The sequence below is a fragment of the Cheilinus undulatus genome, linkage group 6, assembly GCF_018320785.1.
Source record: "Cheilinus undulatus linkage group 6, ASM1832078v1, whole genome shotgun sequence".
In the NCBI taxonomy this organism is placed as follows: domain Eukaryota; kingdom Metazoa; phylum Chordata; class Actinopteri; order Labriformes; family Labridae; genus Cheilinus; species Cheilinus undulatus.
The window spans coordinates 29477065-29500056 of record NC_054870.1 but is presented as its reverse complement, the minus strand read 5'-3'; the positions used below and the strand labels follow the sequence as shown (position 1 = coordinate 29500056).

At 40.8% G+C, this 22992-nt stretch overlaps 1 protein-coding gene across 1 annotated transcript in view; it reads right to left on the bottom strand.

Annotated features, from left to right (window-relative positions):
• Nucleotides 1–21140, bottom strand: part of LOC121510726 (serine protease HTRA1A-like) — a 47107-nt gene extending 25967 nt beyond the window's left edge. The window contains exons 1-3 of the mRNA XM_041788913.1: nt 20593–21140; nt 6608–6707; nt 5896–6100 (exon numbers count right to left, since the gene is read on the bottom strand). Coding sequence (XP_041644847.1) covers nt 5896–6100; nt 6608–6707; nt 20593–21049 — 762 coding nt within the window. The 5' untranslated portion in view covers nt 21050–21140. The remainder of the gene's footprint in view (nt 1–5895; nt 6101–6607; nt 6708–20592) is intronic.
• Between the last annotated feature and the right edge of the window lie 1852 nt (nt 21141–22992).

Here is a 22992-nt window from a genome sequence, read left to right as displayed (position 1 = left end):
CTTTGGCTCTTTATCAAGTATGACCAACACAGTATTATGTTCAATGTATTCAGCTGCACTTGCAGTAAAAATAACCCAAGGTTAATGGCTGCACTGGCCATGCCATAAGAAGGTCTGGAGTGATAAAGTAAATTCCCAGAACATTGTGTTTAAACGCTTTAAAGGCATTCCAAGACAGAATGTTTCTTTCCAAGTCTACGGAGTCAGAATGAGTCATTATGATAAAATAAATCACACTGATTTATCATATCTGTAAGCCAATAGCCATCTGTGTATGCACTGTATGCATTTCAAAAATACGGTTGCGTATCCAAGTTCTGAGTATGAGAGAGAGGTTAATGATGGGTCTTTTAAAACCTACAGCACAATGACTTCTATCTTTATTGTTGCCACATCACACAGTGCACTCATTAGCTTATGAACTCTGTACTCCAGACATATGGATACATTTTCCAGGCCTTGACCACATCGCCCTCCCTGCTGTCCCCCCCATCCCCACCCCCCAAAAATCTCTGTACAGGAACAAGTGAGTGCAGCACTTTTCTCCATTTCCCTTCTGAAGTTCCAGCTGCTGTAGATGGACTAATGTATTCCCCAGAGCTGTGGGCTAGACCAAAGCCCCAGAAACAGACTGGGCCTTGCTACCAATAAAACCCCAATTTCTCATACAAACTGCTGAAAGAAAAGAGAATCTCAAGGAAAAAGTTAAACTTTCTCACTCGTAAACTGGTTAAATTGTTAAGTGATTATCTGCGGGTTCTTCTGGAGTGCTGACGTTGACTGCAATCATCTTTAATTTGACAGAGAAAAAGCTGTGAGAATAAATAAAGCACAGAGAGCAAAGGCAGGCAGAAATGACGGTAAGAAGCGTGAAAGATTATAGGCACCCAGTGCCAGTCAGGATATGAATTTATAACTCACATAATTTTGCAACACATTAGCCCAATTGTTGCTTTGGGACCCAGTGTTTTCTTTATGACAAATGCCTCTCGTCTGAGCAGAGGATGAAAAGAAGACATTTGAGGACCCACCTTTAGACATGCTTTGCACTTTCTTCATACATATGAGCATCCTTTAGTAGCAGCCCCAAACACTGACTGGCTACTATTCTTATTTGTCCTTCAGGATCCCCTATGAAAAAAAGCATTTGGGGCATTTTTCTCATTATTACATTTTATCAAGATGTTTTCTCATGGCTTGACATTTTGACTTAAGTCAACTGAAGCCACAAAAATGAAGGGTAAAGACTTTATTAAAGATTTGGCCTGGCTCTCAAAAGTAGACTAGAGACTTGGGTCCTGCCCTTGAAAATTCAAGGCAAGAATAAGGCAGATATAAGCTGACCTCTCACCCTTCTGAAACAGCCAATGCACATTACTTATGCCTGCCAATTAAATGTGGTTATTCATGACTACAAATCCCTCTAGGGTTAGGGACAATAAACTACAGAGATCTTTTTAACTTATAATTCAAATAAATGTCATCATATGTTGTGTTTGTCCGACCAGACATCTATAATCAATTTAAGTCTATCATCGAAAAGTCCTCGCACATCGCGACACTGCAGCTTTACTCCATTCTTCTTTGCAAAACTGCTCAAGCTCTGTCAGATTTTAAATCCAGCCACAAATTCTTTATTGGATTGAGGTTTGGGGTTTTGACTCAGCCACTGCTTCAGGTCGCTGTCTTACTGGAAAATAAATATTTTCCCAAGCTGTATGTCTTTTGCAGACTGAATGAGTTTGTCCCCCAGGATTTTCCTAAATTTAGCCAATTCATTCTACCTTCTCTATCTTTACAAGCCTTCCAGAGCTGGCTACAGAGAAACATCCATCCAACTCCAGGAGATGGCCAGTGTCTTGGATATTTTTTGTATTCATCCCCCGACTTATACTTTTCAATAACCTGTTCTCTGAGTTGCTCGAAGTGTTCTTTTGTCTTCACAATGTAATGGTAGTCAGGACAACTGGTTAACCAGTGAATGGACCTTCCAGACACAGGTGTCTTTATACTATAATCACTTAAGACACATTCACTGCACTCAGGTGATCTCATTACACTAACTGTGAGATTACTAGCACCAACTGGCTGGACCTCTGTTGAATTAGGTGAGTCACTTTAAAATGGGTGAATATTTATGCAATCACTTATTTTACCTACACATTTTCATTTCATTGATATTACTTTGTAGAAATCTGTCATGACATTTAAGAGGATTTTTTTGTCCAAAAAGCCAAATTGTATTGACCATGATTGATTTATAACATCAATAAAATGGTAAAACATCCAACATGTTTTTTATGGGTACTGTATTTGTGTCGATATTTTGTCTCAACCCTGGTTAAAGGCAAAGGCACAACAAACACAAATGCACAGAGAATCGAGACTTATTTGCAGATGACTCATTACTGGGTTAAGAATTGTTAAGTGAAACTATCATCCCTACAAATAATTTTAATGACTTTGAGACAAACCCCCTGGACAAAGCTTATGGGGAATCTCAATTTCATTCAGACCCCAGTTAAAATGCTTTGAGATCCCTTCTTAAACTATCATTTAAGTGAAGTGTCTTAAAATAAGGATGGATATTTTATTGCTGGACTTCAGAGTTATCGCTGAAATTACAAACTAACCCCAGGTTTGTTCGACTATATTTTCACTTTCAAATGTCATCCAAAATGACAACTCTGCTCACCCTCCTGCCCTCTCATTAAACTCACTCATCCTCTAATTTCCACCCATATCAGCTCTCACAACACGCAAACACTCCCACAATGCACTCAAACTGACTTTCCTTCATGAGCACAAATGCTATATCTTTAAACCATGCTTCCCAAAAGTTTCCTCAGGTCGTCTCGGGCTTCATCTGTGACATGAACTGCTTTGACTTCACTGATGGAGCGTGTTTACATCAGGCAATGTTAATAATCTGATAGGTACATTGTTTTATCTCTTAGCTTTGTTGTAAGCTAGTCTACATGACTTCAAATTTATCTAGGCTTCCTGTCAGCCCCATTCTGGCTGTTTCTATTCACTTTTAAGTATTTCTGGATGTCTTCCCATCTTGGAGATGAAGAAAATTCTAATCATTTCATTGAGCATAAAATTAATTCCAGCCTCACTCCAGAAAGGCTGCTTTCTAATACTCTTCCTGCTGCCATGACTTACACTCTTTATCAAAACAAGTCATTGTGTTGGAGGTGTTTCCTATCAGGATGACACCCTAGGTACGTCTGGCTGTCATTTGATAACAATTACCCTCCTTTATTACAACCACCTGTTGTTTACCAGCCAGTAAAGCCGTGGTGTCAGGCAGAGGAATGCTACAAATACATTTTAGGGGAAAGGGGAGTGAAAACATGTCTGCGTGCACTACAAACAAAGACTTCTGCCATAATGAACCCTATTTCTAAAGAGTATGAGGATTCAAGTCTCTGTGCATGAAGCATAAGACATTTATGACTGATTTGACACTATAAAAGGCTTTACACGCCAAGAATACCATGCAACAATTATGGCATCCTTCCAATTATACATCAGGCTGTCATCTGCATACAGAGCAGCTTTTATCGTTGGATGAATAATAACAAAGCAAATGTCTAGTTTTTTCTGCACTCTTGGCTGTCATTGTCAGCCAAACAAAATCTGAATCTTCCAACCTCTTTTCAGGAATGAATGTCTTTGTAATACACCTTGTGTTGCTGCCACGGGCATCTATTCAGCTATGTCACCCAACCATGAGAGTGCGCCCCATAATGCACTCTGCCCTGCTATGACTCCCAGTCAAAAGGGCCTGGATCTCTGCCACACGTTCCTCCACATGACTGCAGGGAGTGATTATGATGGAATGTCCAGCAGAAAGACAAATAAACGCAGACAGGGATGAGCAGCAGACAGGAGAGTGAATATTGCAAGCAAATGACATGTGATGTTAAGGTTAGGAAGATTTTTATCTCTTTGTTTCAAATGTCAACACAGGCTTTAAACCAGCCTACAGGTAAGTGTGCTTGTGAGAAGACTTGTGTAGTGCCTGTCAGTTGTTGTTGCAGCCTGATGTGGCTGAACACCAACAGGCTCATGACACACTGCCAGCCAGCTGTCTCTTTAAAGACCCATTTGGCTGCACCTGCATTCACAATTCACTTTAAACGCACTTGGAATAATATCCCAGATTCCAAAACATTTCTGGAGAACTACAAAACAGCAGGTCAATGTTATGATCCTGTTGTGCTAGCTTAGAGAGCCAAACGCTAAGTCATGAGTAAAATTGGAAACTCATCAACTTGTAAAATCTTATTTATGGAACCAGTGTCTTTATATCCTGAAGGCTTTGTGAGTCACTGCTCAGTTAAGCTAATCTGAAGGGTTATTAGTCTGAAGCACCCATCAATCTGGAAGTTGCATTTTCAGCACTACTATAAGCCAGAAGTTATTGCCTCCTGTCCCAGCTGTGTTAAAAGACAACAGCTGTTCCGTCAAGAATTACAAAACAAAACAGGAAGCAGAGGGATGAAACTAAAATAAAGTTTAGTGAGAAAGTGGCATAAATTTATCCTCCAATTACCTTTCTGTTTTTAGATTTTATCAAAACATTGTGTGTCTAGTCAATACAGAACTGCCCTACACTTTGTGAATGGTACAGTGTCAAGCCCATACTACCTAAATCACATCATTAATCCAGTCATTGTGCCCCTGCATGAATTACACAGGCCTAATTTCATCATCATGGATGACAATGCTCCAGCTCATCGAGGTCGCATCATTAGGGAATGGCTGCTGGAGACTGGGGTACCTCAAATGGAGTGGCCTGCACTTTCTCCAGACCTGAATCCCATAGAAAACCTATGGGATCAGCTGAATCGTCATGTAGAGGCTCATAACTCTGTACCCCAGAACCTCAATGACCTGAGGGCCGCCCTTCAAGAAGAGTGGGATGCCATGCCTCAGCAGACAATAAGTCAACTTGTGAACAGCATGAGGCGTCATTGCCAAACTGTAATTGATGCTCAAGAGCACATGACAAGTTATTGAGACATTAACATTTGTTGTTGTGGTATACCCACCACTGTTGTTGGCTTTTGTTTCAATAAATTGTTTGAGATGAGGAAATCACCATTGGATGCTTCTACTTAAATGCCCTATTTTCATGATACAATATCACCTTAGTGTGAACTTTTTACATTTTCCATAAATTTCACCCGAAAGCCAAATATCCCTAACTTTTTGTGAGTAGTGTGTGTTAGTCTGACTGACACTGTAGGCTAGTTGAATTTTTCACTGTCAGACATTATGAGGTTGTGATTCAATATACTCTTTCATTTGCTCTAAGAGGCAAAGTAATGGCTTTAGGTAATCTGTGCACGCTCCACATTCTCTATGCCAGGCTTTAACTCCTTAAGTTAAACAAAATAAATGAGTAAAAGAAATCCGGGAAGAAAACAAGCAAAGGGAACAACAGGGCGAGTACTCAACACAAGAACCAGGTATAGGGTATGTACAAAATATACAGATCTGACATACAATATAGTGCAGAACTTTTAGGCTTGTTTGGGCCAAAAATAAAGGCTGAAGGATTGACACAACCCAGGTCCTGCTCTGGATGTCCTTGCATATTACCGGGGGCATGGGGAAATAATCAGTTGAAAATAGAAAAGTCAATAAGTCAGAGTAAGGGTGGATGTGGCAAGTAAGCAATGCTGAATCCTTAATCCTTTGTTTAGGATGGTGATTAATAGATGGTGGTATGCCCCATATTACTTCAACCCTCCCATCCTCTGATTGTATACAGGAACAAGGACAGCTGTCCAGTTCAATGACCTTATTGAGCTATAGCCCTAATCTAAGCTGGACTTAACAGTGCATGTAAATGTACAATTGTGAGGCACTCTGACTTACCGGTGCATCAATTTTAATGAGTGCAATGTCTGATTTCTCATCCACATCTTTGATTTTGGCATCATAGGAGCCTCCACTCTTCAGTTCCACTTTCACTCTGTGTTTGTTAGCTACCACGTGGGCATTGGTCACAATCTGACCGTCTTCTGACACAACAAAACCAGAACCACTGGCCACCGCCACCTCCCGCTTGGAATAGGTCATCCTGTGGAGGGAAAGAGAGAATAGAGGATGCTATTTATGTGGAAAAACTATTTATATAAAGACACAAAGAATATACCAAAAACTGACGCATGATGTAAGAGCAGTGTAAGACATGGAAAAGAGCAAACAAAGGCTGAAGTGTGTGAGTTAACAGCGGGTAAATACATAAACAGAGGGTTCAAAAGTATCACAATGGTTAGTCAGGGAGATTAAGAATACTGAAGAGCAGTGAGAGGGGAAAAACAACAACTACAGCATGAAAATGGAAGATGAGAGAGAATTCAAAGAGCAGCAGACATCGACAGAATGGAGGCGACTGAGGTGACAATGGATAAGAAGCACAGAAAAAAGGGCTTAAAAGCAGTAGAGACAATAAAGAGAAAGGACGTTGAAAGACTCATTTGTAGAGTAAGGCACTCTGCCAACCAGTGTGGTCTGGTTAAGCACACAGGTGGGCTGTAAATTTTAGACACACACGCACACAAACACGCAGGTGCACGAGCCTTACTTGCGGTAAAGTTCAATGTGAACCACAGAAGGTGCGATTCTCTCCACCACGTCAGCGATGAAGTTGTATTTGTGTCTTGGGCTGTCTGGGTTTTCCTGAGCTGTAAAGTCAACACAAACACATGTCAGATGAATAAAAAGTAACCCAGAATGCCCTGAAATATGGCATTATGTAAGAGCAGTGCAAGAATAGAAAACACCAGAGAGGAAAAGAAAGGATGATGGTTCATGAGGTTAAGACTGTCTTAAACTTACACAAACACACACACACATTCATCCAGCGACACTTAACCCTGCCTATAAACTGTTCAAATAAATACTTAACCTTTACCCTCATCTCACCTCATGGTTGATTGTGTTCACAGGCTACCATAGAGAGGGCTATTGTCAAGACTAAATCCATCCTCACAATGTAATAACACTTTCTAACTGTCTAACATTAAGTGTGAGGACTGCCAGGTTTCCCTGAATCACCCATCCCACCATCCGTCTAGTGCCGGGCAAGTCAGGAAACGTTGACTGATTTACCTGGTAATTAAGTCCTGCTCAAGAAACAGTTTAACCAAAGCCAGACCTTTTCTCTCTGAGCTTTTCATGCTTCTATTCATAGCCAGTTATTATGCCACGTACCACGACTGCTTGTCTCACAGGGATTCATAACACTCTCCTGTAAAGAGTATTTTGTATAAGTCTAAGACACAGTAAAGCCCTGGGATATCATTAATGGCAGTGGAGGGTAAAGGAAAGAGAAAGAGACTTTCTCTTCGCTTAAGGTGCAGTTAAGCTAACACAAGCATGGAACGAGCAGTGTCTTGATGTTCCAAATGGCTCTAAATTATATAGTATGAAATATTTTTCAGCCTGCGGGGGTAAATTTCCCTACTGCTATATGATCTCAGTATTGCTCAACTCAGCCTAAATGTCAGATACATCAATAAACACCATCCATAATTCCAGCTTCTTCGCAAAATTTTCTTCTAGAATTTTGAAGGGGGGCTTTTTGTCCAACCAAACGCCTAAATACTTATATGACAAAAAAGTGGAGTCCCCATCAGACTGTAAAGATTTGTGTTGTCTGGACAGTTGGAACAAGGCCTTGAAAAAGTGAGAAATTCAGTCTTCTTGGCTTGTTAATGCAGAGAAAAGCAATAAAGTATGTTTTCTGAGAAAAAAGGTTAGATATCTTGTGAACTTTTGTCTTCTACAGGTGCATATACCATGGTTTTACAAGCAGGTAGCCAGTAGGGGTGGGAGAAAAATATCAATACAGCATAGTACTGCAATATTTTGTCTGGTGATATATCTTATCGTCTCGTCCACCAAGTATTGATTTTTTTCAAATTAATTGCTAATATGAACTGAAGTCTATGATAATGAAAAAATAAAATAAATTGTTTGGACCATTGTTTGTCTAGTGAGGTCAGCAGAGGTGACGCTCATAGAGCAGGAGAACATCCGTATAACAAACATGGCAGCACCAGGGGAAGGACATTAGGAATGCAAGCAGGGCATGAAATAGATGGACATGATACATGAGGTTTGCAAGAAGTGCTACATGAAAATAAAATACTGCATAAATACAACAAACGTGATGGCAAGACTAATACTAAATCAGCTAAACAGTTGAAAAAATGGTATGGATCGCAATTTATTGCAAAATATGGTATCACAATAATCACTGTATTGCAAAAATGTTTAAAATCACAATAATATCGAATCGTGACCCAGGAATCGTGATATTGTTGTATTGTGGGGCCACTAGTGATTTCCACCTCTAGTAGCCAGTGGTAAGACTAACTTGGATATTTCTGACTTCATCAAAATGGCTAATTATAAAATGTGCTGCAGAGAAAATTGATAGCAATTTCACCACACTCTTGAGCTCTACTGGGGCTTTATTGGTGTTTAAGAAGCAGCCGCTGCATCAAACTTTGAAATACTTGCTGGATTACCAAAAGAAGAAGAACAAACTTTGAAGTAGAAACCAAACAGTGCCTCTTCTTCTTCTTCTGGCAGAACAAAACAATTATTTACTAAAGTGCAACTATCTAGCATCATCGACTCAGAATGCTGCACCATCAGCTATAGACGCCCTAAAACAGGTAGTTCGATTGCATCATTAAATTGTTGTCTAGAAATTTTACTTTCTTAGTCTTGGCTGGAAAAGCAGCTAACTGATTAGCATTGCTATCTCTAGAGTGGTGCAAGTCATAAACAGGTGGAACCACTTTTTTCTAAACCTACATGTATTTCTTTTTGTTGACTTTAAAATAAAAATCTAATATTATTTCTGGCAAACTTACAAATGTCCCACTTACACAGGGAAATATATGGAATGGAAAAGTTGGAGTGATTTTACCAATGCTAGCTTCACGCTCTGGGGGTTCGTGGTCAGCTCTGATAGGATTACAGTTTAAGAGAGCTGGACAAGTGTCTGTAAGATGTGTTGTTTCTAGTCTCAAACTGAGTCTCATCCACTATTGCACGCTGGAATAGGACTGCCCTTTCTCACACACAAGCGCTCTGAGATAGTGTTACACGAGTGATGATAGCGGACTGAAACGCTCAGTGGTGACTATGGATTTGAGATGCTGAATCATAAACCAAATGGCTGAGCTGCATTAAAGAGGCTTGGCAAGCCATTGTTGCCTGATTTACAGTATTGACTATTTCACTGTTGAACTGGGCTTGAAACAGCTTTACTGTTGTGTAAGTAGACACATGAGAGAGATTGTAAAACAGCTCACAAAAATCAACAGTGAAAGTGCAAACGTTGCTGATTAGAAAAGACCATGTTGGATCATAGAGCTTAATAAGTAACAGCTTGCTAAATTATCCAATTTTTGCTGCTTTTACACTGTATGCGTAAAAACTGCTCCTAAACTGTAGCCAACACTGTGCTATATTTTAAACTGTTATGTGTAAGTTAGCATTACATGCAGCTCAAGTTGCTAGCTACCTGGTTAATCCAGTGTTATTGTAGGCCACAGGGTACTTTGTTAGCTGTATAATTCATGTTTTATGATAACTTTGAGCTGTAATCATAACCTTAAGCAGCTTAAATGTTATGATGCTAAAATAGCTCACCCACCTTGTTCTTGGTTATATAGCTAAATTAGTTTTTTATATTTTCTTAAATCAAGCCAACAATTTATACATCTCAAAGTAGGCTGAAGTTTTTGAACCAGTTTTTATAGAATAGTTTTAAAGTAGATCTACAGACTTACCAAGCTGTATTGGTAAGAGCTGGAGCCAATTTGTACCCACAGTGTGGTCTACTGTAGAGAAGATAGTCATTGCTGTTCAGCCTCTCTTAAATAGATAGACAACTAGATAACGACTAGTCTAAAGAGGAGAAACACTTTAAAAACAGTCACATTCATCACTGGGTCGTTGTGTCAGCAGGTATGATGTGAGCCTGATATGCTGTGTAGAGCGTGGCTAACATTAGCAGCTAGCTCCGCCAGCCTTCATTTCTCTTGCTCGCTAATAAAGTGCCTGGATATGTGGCCTCTTTTCACTGTGGTTGAGTAGTTACACATGAGTATAACCCTCAACAGCATCCGTCCACTTTATTTCCATTTTCTACTTCAAAAAACAGTCATACCGCTCTGTTTCCATGCTAACCACTAAGCGGCTCATGTTTATGTCCACTTAAGTTCTGTGGAGAAAGCTCTGATAGGAGGGTAGCAGACATTAACTGAAGCTACAGCAGCCACTAGTGGTGGTAGGCTTCATTACAGTTTTTAAGAGAGCGTTTTACCAGGAATTCAGGATCATGTTTATAAAAAAATAGGTATTAGTTAAAATGACTCCTAAATCTTAAACTAGCTAATTAGCTATATAGATTTAACTGTTTAACTATGTGCATCCCTAGTCTTACTCTTGCAGGGATTAACTGTAACCCCTTTATGCTAAAAATATAACTTAATAATATGAAAAGTTAGCATCTATAATGAGGGTTTCCATTTAGTACTAATCTAATTGAGTAAAGTTATTTATCTGTGTAATCTTCCAACAGTAATAAATGCATGCAGTAGGTATAGTATGTACTACTGGCCTGTAGTTTAATTTTCTTACGAAATCATAGCATGGTTAGGGAATTTTAAGGTCATCCTCTAACATGGGATATAATTTCCCTACCCTTCAGGAACTCCTAGGTTGTAACCGTAGATTGTATACAACATGGACTTAATTTCAGGGACATCATGATCAGTTTCTGAAGTTTTGAGGCCAGTGATAGCTGTCCCCATATTGGAAAATCTATCACAAGCTAACTTTTTAGCCAAGCTAATAACAGGCAGAGGTGGAAAAAACAGCTACAACACCTTAATAAGCTCTGATATGATCAAAAAAGATTGGCTGTATACAAATACACCCCCAACTAACCCCCAAAAAGTGTTTTTGTACCATGCTGTAAAAATGCAACCTTCCAAAGCAGATGGATACGCCCGTTTCCATGTTTCTCACTGGCAAATCCATCTCACAAAGCTCCCGTCTGAACCGTTTGGGCCCGGTTAGAGAAGTGACAGGACCAATCAGCGACGATGGACAGTACTTTCAGGCGCGGCAGAGTTGCGACGTAAGCAAGCAGCAACAAGAGGCTGGTGCAATTATGGCGGAAGAGCTTAGCGTGGATGCTGCCGAAGCGCCAGTTTTATCGGAGCTTGATGACATTTCTTCGTTAAAAGAAGAACAAAGAACAGCAGTGAGTTGTTTTCTTTTCAAAAATGACAAAAGTCGTGTACTGACATGTCTACAGTCGCCTTGGTTCATGTTATTCCTCGGTAGCTGCGCGCACGCACCTCAGTAGTGGCTACGTTACGTGTTTTGTTGCTCTGATTGGCCCGTAAAGATGTGACAGACAGAACGCTCATCCAATCACACTCCAAGTTTTTTTCAAAGCCTCTGCCCTTTCCTAAATGCTTGGTATTGAAGGTTTTCCAGATGGATGTGTGAAACAAATCCATCTGGCATGTCAGGTAAGTAAAAATGTGTATTTTTTTCATTTAAACAGACATTTTAACATGGGTGTTAATGGCACTTCTGAGCCTTTGGCAGCCTGCCTCAAGTGGACACAGAAGGAACTGTGTTTTTTTGCACTTCATCGGCTTTATTTTTTTAACTGCTTGGTTCTTTCTTTTTGAGCTCTACAGCTTGACAAGCATACTGATAAAGAGTATGAGTACCAATTAAGCACGCCTTTGCCTGTTGAGCAACTCATACATATTCTAATAAAGTCAAGTATAAGCTAATAAAATGCAGATGTCTTAAGAGCATTCCTTAAGCCAAATCAAGCATTCAAACAACAATTTTACAAGGGAGGTTTCAAATATAGGCCTTATATTTCTGTCAATCACCTTCTCTCTTTCATACACAGTCAGTTGTCTGCTATCTTCTTTGGTGTGTTTACCCATCACCCCCTCCCTCCACTGCACATTGACCTTCACCACAAGAGTTCCCGCTCAAGATCTCAGCCTCTTTTCTATTTCTCTTTTCCCATACATAGTACCCGCTGTTTTATTGGCAGCAGCAAACGGAAGCTGTTTTTCTTTTCCCCTAGACTGGAAAAACTAAATGTGAATACAGTAAGTTCAGCTTTTCCTCTGCATGCACTGACACTCACATTAACACAGTTTTTCTTCTGCTAAACAGGATTATGCTTTGAGAACAGGAACAGCCACTTTGCAATGATTATAAAACAAACCAGTAAATCACTGATTTTGGCTAATGCACGTTTTTAATGATGTCAATGTTAGGACACTAAAGTTAAAGAGCATGATTTATGCAGATTTAATGAGGCTCTGCTCTCTGCAGTCAAGAAGATTGATTGTTAGAGCTTTGATGATGTTTGTATTGTTATTAAGACACACTGGCAGCACTCAGAGATGGCCCACTGTGCAGCTCTGTGACTCCAACTAACCAATTTTTCCATTTCAAAATCTGTCCTATTTTAGTTAAAGTTCAATGCAATAAAAGCTTTCTTTCCATCAGGAACTTAATTTAAGGGTGGAAACATTGAACAAAGCCACACAAACATATCGGAGAGAGGACAGTTTCCACATCACAGAAACCATTTCCTTCTTCTTTTTGTTGTCAGAAAACCAGAAACCAAATACAACCCCAATTCCAAAAAAGTTGGGACACTTTGTAAAATGTGAATAAAAACAGAACGCAATGGTTTGCAGATCTCATGAACCCATATTCTATTAACAATAGAAAAACAAATCAGATGTTGAAACTGAACCATTTTACCATTTCATCAAAAATACAAGCTCACTTTCAATTTGATAGCAACACACCTCAAAAAGTAGGAACAGGGCCATGTTCGCCATTGTGTAGCATCTCCTCTTCTCTTAACAAAAGGAGGATGAGGAGACCTGTTTCTGAAGTTTTGAGAGAGGAATGTTGTCCCATTCTTGTCTGAGCTGCTCAACAGTCCTGGGTCCTCTTTGCCACATTTTTTCCTTTTGTGATGCGCCAAATGTTTTCTATTGGTGAAAGTTCTGGACTTCTGGCAGGCCACTTCAGCAGCTGGCCTCTTCCACTGTGAAGTCATGCTGTTGTGATGGATGCAGTTCGTGGTTTAGGATTGTCTTGTTGAAATATGCAAGGCCCTCCTTGAAAGAGATGTCTGGATTGTAGCATATGCTGCTCTAAAACCTCTATATACTTTTCAGCATTGATAGTGCCTTTACATGTGTGTAAGCTGCCCATGCCATAGGCACTGATGTAACCTCCTACCATCAGAGATGCAGGCTTTTGAACTGTGTGCTGATGACAAGCTGGATGGTCCCTCTCCTCTTTAGTACTTGGGACACAGCGTCTGTGATTTCCAGAAACAATTTCAAAGTATGATTTAATCGGACCACAGAGCAGTTTTCCATTTTGCCTATGAGCTTTGGCCCAGGGAAGACGGCGGCATTTTTTGGGCTTCTTCTTTGCATTATAAAGCTTTAACTTGGATTTGTGGATGGTACATTGTCACAGCGATTTTTGGAAGTGTCCCTGAGTCCATGCAGTGATTTCTAGTACACAATCATGCCAGTTTTTAATGCAGTACCACCCAAAGGCCTTAAGATCACAAGCATCCAGTACTGGCCTTCAGTCTTGTCCCTTGCACACAGAGATTCCTGCAGATTCTCTGAATCTTTTGATGATATTCTGCACTGTAGATGGTGGAATATTCAAAGTCTTCACAGTTTTACACTGAGGAACATTTTTCTGAAATTGTTCCACAATTTTTGGACACAGTTTTTCACAGAGTGGTGAACCTTTTCCCATCTTTACTTCTGAGAGACTCTGCGTTTCCTTAATGCTGCTTTTATACCCAGCCATGGTACTGACCTTCTAACAATTCACTTAATTAGAAAATGCTCCTCCAGCTGTTTTGCATCAATACCACCTGCTTTTCCAGTCTTTTCCAGGGTTTACTAGTTTTGCAAAACATTTCAATCTGTTTCTGTTTACATTTTACATGGTGTCCCAACTTTTTTGAAATTAGGGTTATTAGGTTTGGTTGCCTCATTATGTGATTTGGTGGCAGAAGATATATAGTACATGTTTTTGCTAATGCAGGATTATATGTGATTTATGGAAAGGTATTTAAAGCGCTGCAGCAAAATGGAAAGAGAAGGAATAATAGGAATGTGTGGGAAAGAAAAATGATGAGGGAAACAGACAGACAAACATGCAGACAAACAAGCAGATATAGGAGAGAAGACAGACAGATAGAAAAGAAAAGAATAAAAATGAAAGGCACATGGAAGAAGATGGCAGTGTAATATTATGAGTGGCTCAGACAAGTCAGAGAAAAATGTGCACATTCAGCACATGTCGGTAGCTGGAGTCACAGAGTGCATTCTGTTACATCAGCCAGCAGAGCCAGAGAGAGCAGTGCAGTGACTCAGCAGCTACACATTATAATTGGTTTCAACTTGATTAAACTGATTTATTTGGAAGAAATGATCCAAAAAACAGCATCCAGGAATAAAGAAGTGCCAAAACTGAAGTTCTTAAACAGGTCACTATAGGCTGGCTCCAGAAACGGGTATAACCCTAATAGCACCCATGTAAAAAAAAAAAAAAAAAGAAAAAAAAAAAGACCATTACAGCAAAATGAAAACAGTTTTAGCATCTGCTGCTTAATTCTTTTAGATGTTTTAACAGCTCATGCTTTTAATTCATCTATCTAACCATTCATTAACCACAGGGTGGGTTACACTCTAGCATGGTTGCTAGTCAATCACAGGGCTCACATTCACACCTGCAGGTCACCAATTAGCCAAGCAAGCGAATTTCTAAACGATGGGAGGAAGCACAAGTATCCACAGAGAATGCACATGCATGGGGAAAACATGCTATCTTAAGGTAGAAAAGCCCTGTCCGATGTGGATTTAAACCAGCAACCCTCATGCTGTGAGGCAACAGGTCTACCCTGCACCACCCTCCAGCCCAGCGTATTGATATCTAAGTTGTACATCGCCACTTTGAGGTTTATCCAGTTGTCTGCTCTGTGTCACGTCAGTCAACTTAAATCACTGATTATGGCATGATGTCCATCGTTGTGCTATAGTTGCCCTTTAAATGAATTGGCTATGAGCATTTCTAAGTTTATTTTCATGACTTTGTGTTAGCATACCAACCACTACTCTCCTTCTTTCATCCAGACAAGGACAATTACCATCATGATGACAGTCATAACTACTGACTTGAGGCTTTTAAACAGCAATTAAATAAAAGATGGGTCATGTTCTGTAATGGGCTAAATCAAATTGTTCTACCTATTAAAAATGTAGCAATTTTTTTCAAGTGTCAAATAGGTGGAATTAAAAACATCCAGGTCAAGATGCAATTTACTGTGCATTCAGACAGTATTCAGACCCCTTCCCCTTTTCAATTTTGTTGCAGCCTGATGCTTCAATTATTGAAATTCAAACAGCTCTTCTTGCAGATTTTTTTTAAAAAGAAAACACTGAAATATCAAATCGACAAAAGTGTTCAGGCCCTTTACTCAAGACTTGGTTGAATCCTCATTGGCAGCTACTGCAGACTCAAGTCTTTTTGAATATGATGCAACAAGCTTTGCGCAACCTAACCTTGCAAAGCAGATAGATTCGCCTGTTTCCGTGTTTCTCACTGGCAAATTCATCTTGCAAAGCTCCCATCTGAACCGTTTGAGCCCGGTTAGGGGCAGTACTTTCGGGCGTGGTGGAGTCATGACATAAGCAAGCAGCAACAAGCCAGTGCAATTGTGGTGGAAGACATTAGCGTGGATGCAGCTAAAGTGCCAGTTTCCTCAGAACTTGATGATATTTCTTCGTGTAAAAAAGAACAAAGAAAAGCAGTGAGTTGTTTTCTTTTCAAAAAATGACAAAAGTCGTGTACTGACATGTCTACAGTCGCCATGATTTGCGTTATTCACCTCTCTATGAAGTTTACTCCTTCCGCGGGGCAGCCTCGGTAGTGGCTACGTCTTGTTTTGTTGCTCTGATTGGTCCGTAAAGATGTGACAGACAGAACGTTCATCCAATCACCGTCTGAGTTTTTTTCAAAGGTTCTGCCCTTTCCCAAACTCTGTCTATAGAAGGTTGACCAGATGGATGTGTGAAACACATCCATCTGGCGTGGCAGGTTATTGCACACCTAGATTGGGGAAATTTTGCCATTCTTCCTGGCAGATTCTCTCAAGCTCAGTCGGGTTAGATGGGGACTGTTGGTGGACAACCATTTCAGGTCTCTCCAGAGATATTAGATCGGGTTCACATCAAGACTCTTACTGGGCTACTCTACGACATTCACAGAATTGTCCTTAAGCCACTCCTGGGTTGTACTGGCTGTGTGCTTAGGGTCATTGTCATATTAGAAGGTGAACCCTCGGCCCAGTCTGAGGTCCTGAGCACTGTGAAACAGGTTTTCATTGATGATATCTATGTACTTTGCTCAATTCAGCATTCCATCAATCCTGACCAGTCTCCCAGCCCCTGCTGCTGAAAAACAACCCCACAACATGATGCTGCCACCACCATGCCTCACTGTTGGGATGGTATTGGGCAATGTGCAGTGTTTGGTTTCTTCAACACATAATGTTTAGAATTGAGGACAAACAGTTCAATCTCAGTTTCATCGGACCAAAGAATCTCATTTCTCACAGTCTGAGAGTCCTTCAGGTGCTTCTTTTGCAAACTTTTAGTTGGCTTTCATGTGTTTTGCACTGAGGAGAGGCTTCCATCCAGCCACTCGGCCATAAAGCCCACCTCAGTGAAGGGCTGCAGTGATGTTTGTCCTTTTGGAACTTTGTTCCATCTCCACACAGGATCTGGAGCTCAGTCAGGTTGACCATCAGGTTCTTGGTTGCCTCTCTTACTAAGACCCTTCTCCCTAGATAGTTCTGTTTCACTTTGTCATTATGGGGCACTGTGAGTAGATTGATGACATTCCTATCTTTCACTTTACATTTTCTTGTGAGTTGTTCCATTATCACAACCATAAAGGCTTGAAATTGCCAAAAACATACCATAAAAACTGGGTCGTTTTAAACAAATATGACCCCCAGGTCACAGAAATATTTGACCTAATTTTCCCTGCCAAGATGAACAGCTTGCATAATCAAAATCTTTACAGTCCAGACACAAAATGACATCATGCAAAGTGTACTTGCATATGTTTTCTTAACATGGGGCCAAAAGGAAGGGTAGTTAAAGACACTCAGAGGGGGAGGTGTGTTTTTTTGCAGTGCTGGCTGCAGTTCTCAGTCTGCAGCATTGATCACATCTAATGCCAGTGTTGATTTAGAGATGCTGATACTGACATTATTATTTACCAACAGCTTGGACAGAGGCTTATCCAATACACCAAATGAAATGTGACTTGTTTTATTGCAGCTTTGAAACTTTTCCTGGAAAATCAATAGCACTCACCACAGCCTCGCTCTCTTTCAGTCACGGTTAGCTGTCTGTGAATGACTTCTTGACCATTTAAGTTGCTTACACGACTTACAAACAAATGTGGTGATACTGTCTGCACTACCGACGTGCCCACACGGTTTTTGATCTCTGTATAAACCTTTCCCCAAAAAATACCGGTTACTAATTTAGTGTTTTCCTCGTGTGTCTCCTGCCTGCCTTCAACAGACAAGGAATTATGGCTTTGAATCTGTGCCAGGCATTCCTTCATGTGACTAGTGAGCGTGATTTATGAGCGACAACAGAATCACAGAGACAGAGAGGAAAAGAAGAGAGAGGAAGGGGATGGGGGGTTGTGGGATGTAAGTTTCCAAGCTTTGAGGGGTTATTGGTCTTTGAGGCAGCAGGTGTTGAAGCTCTTCATTCAGGAGTTTTGAAAAAGCACACGTGGTGCATGCTTTAGATGGACATATGTAAAATGCATACACCACAAAGTGGAGAATGATACAATGTCTTTACCACATGCGGTCTCACGTGTGCAATGTCAGTTCCACAGTCACACAAAACTCCAGAAAATTTCCTGAAATTTTCAAAGTGAATTCATTTTTTACCACAGATGTACCAGATTTTTTCCAGCTGCCTTTCGGTAAAATTTAATGTGAAGTCAAGCTGAGACAATCTGTGACCATAGCAGGAAAAGGGGGTAGGACAGGGCCATAATGTCTAACTCCTCAGACCAGAACGCAACCCTAAACTGAGCCTGACTTAAACCTCATTTTGTAAAAGCTGGCTTTTATAATTAAAGTTTTTAACTACAATTCTGAGTTGTTTTCATGACAGAAATTTCTTCAAATTGGCTCCTGGTGAGCACAACATGGAAGCATGTGTGGCCTATTTAGTGTTATGAGAAACTGAGCAGTGAGGATGAGGAGCAGACGCACAGATATCACTGTGCACTCAATATGCAGCTTATTTGGAGCACATCAGTCTGTTAACAGACTACAGTCTGCAATGTTGTTCGCACACTTTGTTAACTTTGCATTACAACTGATAAACACCTTTTAATATTTGCTGCTTTTCCTGACACCTGCTGCAGTATTTCACTGTGTGCTTGCAGTGCCGCTTTTTAACAGCTTTTCTCCCTCATTATGTCAGAACCACACGTTTGAAGAAAACAGTGATATAATGAGGCTGGACGTAAGACAACAGCTGATAGTCGAAGCTCGGATACAGGAGGAACAATGAAGATTCCGTCCTGGCCATGGGACTGTAGACCAGCTCTTTACCCTTGCCTGACTTTTTGAGGGAGCGTGGGGGTTTGCTCATCCAGTTTACATGTGTTTTGTGGACTTTGAGAAAGCTTGTCCCACGGGGGTTCATGTGGGGAGTACTGAGTACAGCATGGGGTCCCAGGGCTGCTAGCCATCACGTTCCTTTATGACCAAAGTGAGAATTGTGTTTGGATCCTGAGCACGAAGTCAGACACATTCCCAGTGGGTGTTGGCCTCCGCCAGGGCCACCTCTTGTCTTCGATGCTGTTTGTGTTTTTCAAGAACAGGATCTCAAGGCGCAGTTGTGAGAAGGTTTTTGTTCCAGGGACCTCAGAATTTCATCTTTGCTTTTTGCAGATGATGAGGTGGAGCAGCTCACGATGAGCACCCCCAAGTCAAGGGCTATGGTTCTCTGGCAGAAAACAGCAGGGGAACCTGGTGGGGAGCGAGTCCTTGCCTCAAGTGAAGGAGTTCAAGTATCCGGAAGACAAAGCTCTCAATTAACCAGTTAATCTTTGTTCCAACCCTCGCCCATCATCATGGGCCACGTAGAGCCGCTGCTCCTTTGCGACAGAAGAAGCCAGTTGAAGTGGTTTGGACGTTTGCTTTGGATGCCTCCTGGGCGCCTCCCTGTGGAGGTCTACTAGGTGTGTCCTACTAGGTGGAGACCCTGGGGTAGACTCAGGACTCGCTGGAGGGATTTTATATCTCATCTGGCCTAGGAACACCTCAGAATCCCCCAGAGAGGGCTGGAAAATGCCACTGGGGAGAGAGATGTCTGGGTTGACTTGATTAGCCTGCTGCCATGGCAACCCAGCCTCAGAGCTTTTTAAAAAAAACTTCTTAATTCAGGAAGCATAATCGGCATAAAATTAATGTAATTTATTTTTTTTCATATATGCAGGTCACCCTGTGAATTCCAGTAAATTTCAGGTTGTTTCTGTAAGTGTGTAACTGATTATGGAGCACAAGTGTGTGTATTTGAGTCTGAGCTGTCATGTTAAGATATATTTCACATATGTAGCATTAATGATGATAAATGGCTCACTGATTAAAGTGTACAGCAGTGAAAAATGATGTCTGTATATTATGTCCCTCTACTGATTAGGCTGAAATACTTTTTCCGGTGAGACTCTGCTCCATTCTGATACACTCACATAAACCAATTACTGCAAATACATCACCTCTGTGCTGTTCAATATCAGCTTCTATCTAACTTATCAGGCTTTAAAAATAGCTTTCTGCAGACAGCATGAACTGGCCTGAACTGGCTGTGTAAAAACAATCAAGCGGATTTGGGCCATGTGACTTGCAGGTTATGCATGCCAGAGAAAATCCTTCCATCAAGCTTTTACATCAGAGCTGCATGACTTCATTGAACAAGGCAGAAGTCAGAAATACTTCTCTGATCCAGTCTAATTGTAATGCAGGGAACAGGAGGAGAGACAATTGTGAATGGTGGCTCTTTGTTTGTCTGGGCATGTGTGCCACTGAATGCAGCTGTAAACTAAAACATGTGTGAGGAAATCAACCCTCTGACATGGAGAGGAGCTGGTGGAAAAGTGAAGGAGAAGCACACAGGCATGCAAAAAAGCAGATTTAGTGTAGCCAATCAGAGCATGCAGTGACTAAATTGAAGATTTCTGATCTAAAATGATAAGATGTTGGTGTTAAAAGAAGAGTTTAACTCGTGTGAAAGCACTCCAAATACAGTATAATTATGGTTTAAGTCACAAGATTATTATCACACCCAACTTGGTTTTGGCTTCTTTTTGACCCTTCAAAGTCTGGTTTAGGACTTTAAGTCTTACCTTTCCCACAGGCTCCCCTCTGAATGAAGAGCACAGGTGGCTGTTGCAGCTTCTGCGCACGCCGGCTCACCCTCTTCAGCTCGCAGATATTCCGGTACGACACCCCATCGCTCCCACAAACCGGGTCAGTGTCTTTACAAACGCAAGTCCCGCTCTTACTTCTCCTCCTTACCGTCACGGAGTACGACACCCCGCCGGACACCAAGCATTCCAGCCCCTCTCCGCACACCGGGTCCCCGAGCTTCCCGCTGCCGCCGCACGCTTCGCCCTCTCCGAGCGCACACACCGGGCAGCAGTTGCAGGCGTCGAGAGCTTGTCCCGCCGGGCAGTCCGCTGGTACCCGGGGACACATCGACTTGTCGCACCGAGCTGGACATCCGATAACATACCGGCTGTTGATTTGCGCGTGTGTTGGCACGGACGCAAAGGCAGCGATTACGCACAGAAACCAAATCATATTGTTCGAACTAAAGACAGAAAAAAAAAGTTAAAAAGAAAGTTTAAGAGTTCCAACAGTGCGCTCTCTGCAGTGTTATGGGATGAGAGAGCTCAGTAGTGCAGACAGAGGGGGGAGTCACTTCAGCTGGAGAGGCATTTAACAGAGACTCCACTGCGTAACCAATTACGCGCCTTCACGTTTTTTTCTGGCACTTCATCACAGGAACAGCTCGCTTTCTAGATAATCACAACAAGGCTGCTGATTGGTGCGTTTTCGTGACTGAAAAGCTGCTTAAAAATCCTGTGGGCGCTATATTTGATTAAGAGCTGTGTCATAAAAAAAGAGAAGTTGTGCGTAAATTCTTCCTTCTTCTGCCTCCCTCTGAGTGAGGTTGAGAAGTTCACGTGCACTCAATCCTGCCAGTGTTTTGCTGACATTGGCGGTGACCCTGATTATATGCAAACAAATGAAACAGAATTAAAACCCCCGTAGAGCAGCCCAGATGTTTTATATGCTGCACAGCCCTGCTACACATCCTGCAGGGCCTTTTAAACCAGGCTCCTCTTTATGAATTAGTCACGCCTGGCATTCAAACAACCCCTTTTGGCTGTTTAGGAAAATCAGTGGTGCAAAATAAAGAAAAGAAGCAGAGTAGATTGTGGGATTTGTGGACTTAATAAAGTGTTTTCATTTAGCCAAATATGCTCTAATTGGACAATTGTGGGATAACTAGATTTATCCATTTGTTATGATCTTCTGCAGCTCTGTGGGTTATAAGCATCCATCTGGCAGGGACATAACTATAATCGAATTGGGGCATCTAAATACCAAATCCAAATAAAGTGTAAATTATCAAACAATGACCAAAACACGTTTTTCATTTTCAACATTTTGTACCACGTGATTTAGGGAAACAATGTTTTAAAGATCCAAACTAAAGTGATCTCTTATTAGCTAGGGATGGCACAGTACCTCTCAATATAAGTAAAAATCACGACAAATGAGTACAGTTAACAAATATGAGACAAATCAAAATAAGTCAACATGCTATTTTTAGCCATTCTCAAACTTCAGTATGCTGTGGCCCAGTTTGAAAATGTTCTAGGGCCCACCAAAACCAGTCTCTAAAGACACTGTTAGAATTGAGAAGCAAGTGGCATTGTACAATAATAACACTGTTTAAGAGTCACCAGTTAATCCAACACTAGTTAAACCATGACACCGGATGTATACTTTAGGCAACAAAGAAATAACAAGAAGGTGACAAGTTAAAACTTCTGACTGTGTTTGGTTACTTCAGAGACTTAAGTAATAACATATCATCAAGTATTTTATCATAATACAAAACACATTCTTCATTACTTTAATTTCTATCATTTTTAGTTGCTGTGAATGACTAGATGGGCCCCAGTTCTCACTTTGGGAAGCACTGCTCCATTTCATCACTTTTTAAACTCTATTTAGTAGATTAAAACCAGGTCTATCAGCATTGATGCATTGATCATGATTAATTTAGGTCCACTGTAAGTTCATTCATATTTTTATTGCATCTTTATTGTCCTCTGCATTGTCTCTCTGCAGCCACAGTGATATAAAATAAGCACACCACTGCTCCTTAATGCCTCATTTCACTTCAGTGTGAGTGTATAATATTTAGCCTTGAAGCATTTGCATAAATGGAACCTAATATTTATAAGTAGGCCTATCTGAAATAGTGTTTAATCACCTATTTATTTTTATGACCTTGGGATGAGTCTTTTATTCATACATAGGGAGGGTCTGGCCCAGGGGTGCTGCCATCTTTGATTTTTGCATTTTACATGTTTCTATGGTAACACAGAAGGGACCAAATAAAAGCTACACATCTTTTTGTTTTTAATTTCACCATTTGCCATAGTTTCCATAACAGAAATGAGAAGCCTAACCCAGAATTGACTGTTAGATGTTGCTGTTATTCCAGA